At 35.4% G+C, this 6,774-nt stretch overlaps 1 protein-coding gene across 5 annotated transcripts in view; it reads left to right on the plus strand.

The window, feature by feature from the left end:
• Nucleotides 1-5,758, plus strand: part of ATG5 (autophagy related 5) — a 128,203-nt gene extending 122,445 nt beyond the window's left edge. For all 5 annotated transcript variants that reach the window (XM_082732101.1, XM_082732097.1, XM_082732099.1 and 2 more), the window contains one exon: nucleotides 4,980-5,758. Coding sequence is in view for 4 of the 5 variants with exons in the window: in XM_082732097.1 (XP_082588223.1) it covers nucleotides 4,980-5,116 (137 nt within the window). In the remaining variant the exon portion in view is untranslated. The remainder of the gene's footprint in view (nucleotides 1-4,979) is intronic.
• Nucleotides 5,759-6,774: the final 1,016 nt, after the last annotated feature.

Raw genomic sequence — 6,774 nt, forward strand, 5'->3', positions numbered from 1 at the left:
AATGAGGGGAGGAAACTGAGACTCAGAAGATTAAGTGATTTGCCTAAGAATTCAAAACTAGTGAATTATGCTAATTTGAACCTGAAAGAACTATTGCTATTTAAGCATAAAAGACTAGAGCTCTAAGACCTGTTCGTGATCCTCAATTCTAGAACATGGTTTACAAACTGACCCATGGAGTCATATCAGGAATGAACCATGGGTTGTAAGTCAGCAAGCAGCAGGACTTGGGAGACGCGCAATCCCACATCAACCAAAGCCACCCCATCATCCCCTGTATTATATGGCAACTTTCTGCATAAGATTTTGTTGAAGGAAAAATTCTACACCCTTATTGTCATAAGATTTATTTAAGGGAACATTTATCCCAGAGGTTGATTCAGAAGGTCTGGAGAGGGTCCCAGCTTATATATATATTTTTAAATCTCCCATATGATTCTGATCATCAGCCAGTTTGCAAACCGTGGATCTACAGAGACGCCTTCATTTTATGTGTAAGGAGACCCCCGGAAAGAGATCTGAGGCCTGCTCAGAGCCCTTCATGACCTGACCAGGAATTCAGCTTGCCGCCTCCAGGGTCATCTTCCAATAGCACCTCCTTAACCAACAGTGCAGTGTTGGCCCTCATTCCTTTCAGGCTCATTTATATATTTTTTAAGTCTTTTTGTTATTTTTAAAATTTTGTTTATTTGGGGGTCAATGAGGGGGAGAGAGAGAATACCAAGGAGGCTCCATACTCCAAGCATGGAGCGTGACCCCTGTGGCTCAGTCTCACAACTCTTGAGATCATGACCTGAGCCAAAAGTCGAGAGTTGGACACTCAGCCAACTGAGCCACCCAGGTCCCCTCATGTCTCATTTATATTCGGTATATCGTTATATTCATAGTGTATATTTGGTATACATACACACTGTGTATAGGTATAATTTTTTTACATATACATAAGAAGTTACCATTGTTTTAAGTTCATAATTTTCATTAATGACTTGTGTGGCTAATACACATTTTCTTTTTGCTGCCATATATAATTCAACCAACATCTGTCTAAATATATTTTTCTTAAAATGTCACACAACTCTAAAAATGTTCACTTTAAAGTAGATGCCAGTTAAGAATTGGGTTTGTTTTTATTAGGCTATTGATGATAATATAAAATTATATGATATATTTACATTTTTATCTTTTATAACCCTTAAATATATAAGTAAGATAAATATAAGAAATGAAATTTTATATTTTATATTATATATTATATATATATATTATATATATATTATATATTTTAAATTTTATATTCTTTGAGTTGATATATGATCTTTTGGGGTTTAATATCTAACTCTTAAAGTGAATTGAATTCCTCCTCTACCTAAAATAGTGTCTCTGATTTTATTTTATTTATTTATAAATAAATAAATTTTATTTATTTTCCTTAATTTACAAACCCAAAGTATTTATGAATGACTATCCTTATATTTACAAGATGAATTAAAATAATTAGGTTTAAAAATTGCTACATGGACATTTTACAAAAAAATAACACGTGCTTTTCAAAAATTGTCAAGGTTAAAAAAGGCAAAATCTATCCACTGTTAAATGCATGTGTGATTCCTGGACTGGATTCTAGATAGGTGAGTAAAATAATTAGGATAGTTGATAAAATTTGAAGTGATTACACAGTTTTATGTAAGTTAATTTTTTTATTTTGATGACTATATCATGGTTATGTAAACGAATATCTTTATTAGCAAGTACACACTAACATTTAGGGGGAAAGGGCTCACTATTTCTAACTTACTTTCAAGTGATTCAGAAAATAATCGTATGCCTACAGAACGATAAGGCAGATGGGCAAAATGTAAGCAGTTGATAAATCTGGGTGAAGAGGAATTCCTTGTACTACTCTTGGAACTTTTCCAGAAGTTAGAAATTATATCAGAATCTAGTTACCCCCCTAAAGTGCTCTGTATGAGAGAATTTCATATAGAACTAGTTCACTTGATTACTGTTTCAAATGTTTACCTACTTTTAAAGCATCAGACTACTTTTTTAAAAAATCTGAGTGGGTGAGTTGTGGTGTAACATTTTTCGCCTGAGTCATTTGCTTTGTAGTGAGATATTTCTTGTTCCCAAGTATTAAATTCTAGATTCCCATTTTGAAACATGAAAACATATTTACCAAAAAACACAATTTACTTTAACAGTATCATAAGTGTTTCCCTTCTACTGTTAGGAAAACAAGAAACATCTTGCTAATTTTTTACTGCTTCGTTTCTTTAGTTCTGTTATTACCAAAATGTCTAGTCATGCTCTGTTGTCCTTTATGGTAGCATGAGTTCAGGTGATAGCATATATGCTTCTTGGCTTATCTGGAAACATTTTGACTTTATATTATTTTAATAACCAAAACAGCCTTTATAGGTAGAGCTCTTCTACTTAGTAGTGCCAACCATCAGAAACTGTTCTCTACACATTAGTTTTGGCAGTGCCTTCTAGTGGTGCCTTCTGCCAGCATAAGATTATCCAAACATTTAACGAAAATGTTTTACCCAATAAAAACATTTATTAACTATTTACTAGGTGTTGGGCACCGTGCTCGGCGCTGGAGTTATAGTGATGGGAGGGAAACTTCAGTTACGAGTTCCAAGGGAACTGCTGTTCCATTCTGAGTATTCCTCTGGTGGCAGTTGTATTGATGGGGGAAGTTCGAAAACAAGAAAGATCAGTGTATACAGTTGAAGTATTTGGATAAATGGAGGCAGTGGCAAAATACATATTCAAGATCTTAAACTGTTGTATTGGGGAATATGATAGTCCTAGATGCATTTCCATAGTTGTCAAGGTTTAGTTAGTGACACTTTTATGTTATATATTGAAAGTGGCCCCAGTTTAAACCAGAGAGTCTGTGCTGCCTTTTAGGGCTCTGAGTACGTGATTTATTAGGCTTGTTTGATAAGGTATTTGAATAAGTTCTCCACCTTATGTTGTACAACTCAGACTCCCAGCGATCCTTCCATAACAGGGTTGTTCTTTTACCTTTCAAACACACTGTGCATGAGTGGATTGTACACCATACTGTATTTGCTCCAACATTTAAGTACTGCTTAAGGACAACATTTTGGATCTTGAGTTGAGACTTGTTTCTCATACTCTGTTTCATGGCATCCAAAAGTAGCTCTGGCTTAAGGAAAAATTTTATAGATAAGGAACTCTCATTTTTTGACTCAGTGCTAAGTAGGAGGAAGATTCTGAGAATATTAAAATATTTCAAAGAAATATACATAAGAATATGAAGAGAACTATACCGGAAATGTTTTCAAATATTCTAAGAAAGATTTAATGCACTGAAACCTTGGCAATCTAGAACTTACAAAGAATGAATCATTCCAGATAGCTGAGGGTTTGTCCATTTGAATACCAGCAATTTAAAATATTCTCATAGTACTAATACCATGCTTTCTGTAGTCTTCTGTATATTGCTAAATCTTTTATTTATAGATGATTCCCATCATTATGAAAATTAGTCATTGTATTAACAGTGATTGCAGCTGTGTAAAAACTATGTTTGGATTCAACAAAGATTATCAGAAAAATCAAAACATGAAAGCATTTTTTTAAATGAGAAGCATTAGGAGGCGATGTCTTTTTCCAAAATTGCTTTGAAGTATGGCAGTGATTCAGGAGTTTGTTTTGGGACTTCTGCTCGCCTATGTTTGGGGTCGAGAGTGTGTTTTTTAGCTTTGTATATTTGGCATCATTTTATGAATTCTCTGTAGTGTTTTTATGTATTCTCTTATGGTCAGTCTGTTGACTGTCACCTCCCAGGACCTGTGCTACTTCTAAGGGGGAGTTTAAATATTTCTTTAAAAGGGTCTCTTGTTTCAGGTGTCTGCCACGCCATTATCCTCATACCTCATCAGTCCATTTCACCTGGATGTGAGAGCACTAGGGATGAACAGAGCAGAAAGTAGGGGAAAGAGGGCATTTCCCTCTCATACAGTTCCATGAGCTCCTTGTTTCCTTGACTATTGTCTCCAGGAAGCTGAGAGGTTTAGACATTGTATTTTGGAGAGATTAACAGAGACAAACCAAGAAGTGACACAAAGTTCTTGAAGGTTCTGTTTCGTTTTGCTTTCAAAAAGGGAATTTGGTTTTGCTTTCTTTGTTTTCCTATAACAACCAAGGAAATGGTTAGGAGGGAACTGCTGTTTACCATAAAAGTTGTCAGTACATCATACCAGAATCATAAAAGACACACAGTGCACCTTAAATCTGTGGAAAATTTTGAATTTGAACGAAGAGTGTGAATTGCAGCACCCTTTTAATTAGCAAATGGGTGTTAACAGAAATCCCTTTTCATGACTCTAAAATAGGAATCCTGAGTCAGACTCTTAGTTCCTTCTTATTAGAACTGTAACTCCCTGTCTCTAAAACTTTGATACATATTTGAACAATTTGATTGAAAATTAACCTAGGGCTCCCATCTGTTTTGTTAAACATCTTCCCAAAAACTGATCTTATTCTTGATGATTTCTAGTCATGTTTCTATTTTACATATTTTAAATATGTATTGACCTACTTCATACACCTGCCATATTTAATAACCATATGGTACAGTTTTTAATGTGTAACTAAAATACATTTTGGTCAGTGGGTACAATGGGCTGTTTTCTTCACCATAGTTTCATTAACGTCAATCTTAGGTAAGCACAGTAATTAAGAAAGAATGAATACTTTCACATATAGCAACAGAATTTTTATCAGAATTCATTGCAACCCTCAGGTTTCTGTTTTGGGTGATACATATTGCAACATTTGAACTTTCTCCATGTCCACATTTCCTGCTCAGGAGACAGACCAGGTTTAACCTGTTAAAGCTGTTAAGCCCATTTACCTCACCAAGGATTCTCAAAAGGCAACAGATTGTTTTTTCTTCTTTCTTGACCCTTCCTGATTATTGTTGGATTTCTTTCCTGGAATAGATGGAGAGAAAAAGAATCAGGTGATGATTCATGGAATTGAGCCAATGTTGGAAACACCTCTGCAGTGGCTGAGTGAACATCTGAGCTACCCGGATAATTTTCTTCATATTAGTATCATCCCGCAGCCGACAGACTGAAGGATCAACTCTCTGCCTGAGCGGAATCACCCCTAAACAGGATTTACCAGAGCATGTCACCCTTTTGCTTCAATCAGGTGTGGTGAAGGCAACCTGACCAGAAACACTACTGCAAGCCAAACAGGAAGATGATTCCATGTCAGATAAGGGCACTTGGGCTGGTCTTACTCTGCATCACCACTGCTTTCCTCCACTGCCGTCATTAAACCTCAGCTGCGACATGAAAGACTTCACAGGACCACTGCAAGTCTTCTGTTTTCTTGTAAAATATAATGAAGCCGAAACCTTTGGCCTAAGAAGAAAATGGAAATATGTGCCACTCGATTTGTATTTCTGATTAACAAATAAACAGGGGTATTTCCTAAGGTGACCATGATTGAACTTGAGCTCGAGGGAGTGGAAACATTGGTTTAATTTTCTAGAGAATTAGACTTAAGAAAGTAAAAGAGAAATTCTGTTATCAATAACTTGCAGTAATTTTTTGTAAAAGATCCAATTACAGTAAACCCATCTTTCCTTAATGAAAATTTCCTATGTTTACAGTCTGTCTATTGGTATGCAAACAATCTTGTAACTTTGATAATGAACAGTGAGAGATTTTTAAATAAAGCCTCTAAATATGTTTTGTCATTTAATAACATACGATTTTGTCACTTTTCCAGTACTTTCTGACTCACGTACAGTAGTAGATCACTGTTTTTACTCTGTGTTACCATTCAGGCGGGTCGTCTTTGACATGGAGTAGATGGAGGACGTAGAATAACTACTTGTCTCAGGAGCCGTCGTTGAATTTCTTGCTGCCGATTTTTTAAATCTATGTTCTTTACATGCTAAATGTTATCCTTTATCTTTGCTGTTTTATCACTGTAAGCCTGTCAAATCATAGTATGCTAACCATCCATATAAGATAATTCCGCTCTTTTGGAAAAAAACCAGTCCTTTCCAAGCTAGTGTTTTTCATTGGCTTCTGGTGTAATATTTCACTGTGGCCCCTGGCAGCTGGTCTTTGAAGTCTAAAGATTATCGATCTCCTGACTGTAGTAGCTTTTCCTCAACTTTACCAAAAATATTCAGAAGTTCCTGGAGTTCTTATTCAGTGTAAGGAAATTTTTGCTGCACTTTATTACCACGCTGCTGGGATTCGACCAGCTGAACATACTTGTACATCGCACTGTTTCTTGTGAGCTTGCTGTCCACATGGACTTTCGGCCCATTTGAATATGCTAAAAGATGTAGTAGTATCCGATAATAGTTTTAGATTCCATAATAAACATGAATGTTTTTCTTATAAAAATTGTACGAATGTTCAAGCATGAGCCGGCTAGTGCTCACTGCTTCCTTTTTCCTTTTGTCATTTCCACTGATTAATAATAGTGCATTTATTCACAGAAGGAGATAAAGTTAGGCAAAGAGCAGATATTCTGGAATGGAATGATTAAACCTCAATCGAAAAGAAAAACAAGGTACCCATGTGAGAAAATTCAACATTGTCAAATGTCAATAAAATGGAAAGTGCCATTTTAGTAAAGGCAAAAAAAAAAAAAATAACAATATTTGAGTTACTTAAGGACAAAAAACCCACTGACTTGTATTTTTTCAAAAGAGGTTGATCTGAATATGATTGTTCACATTAAAAGTGTTTATTCGTCTATTCAGTT

This window comes from Mustela nivalis (assembly GCF_964662115.1).
Source record: "Mustela nivalis genome assembly, chromosome: 5".
In the NCBI taxonomy this organism is placed as follows: Eukaryota; Metazoa; Chordata; class Mammalia; order Carnivora; family Mustelidae; genus Mustela; species Mustela nivalis.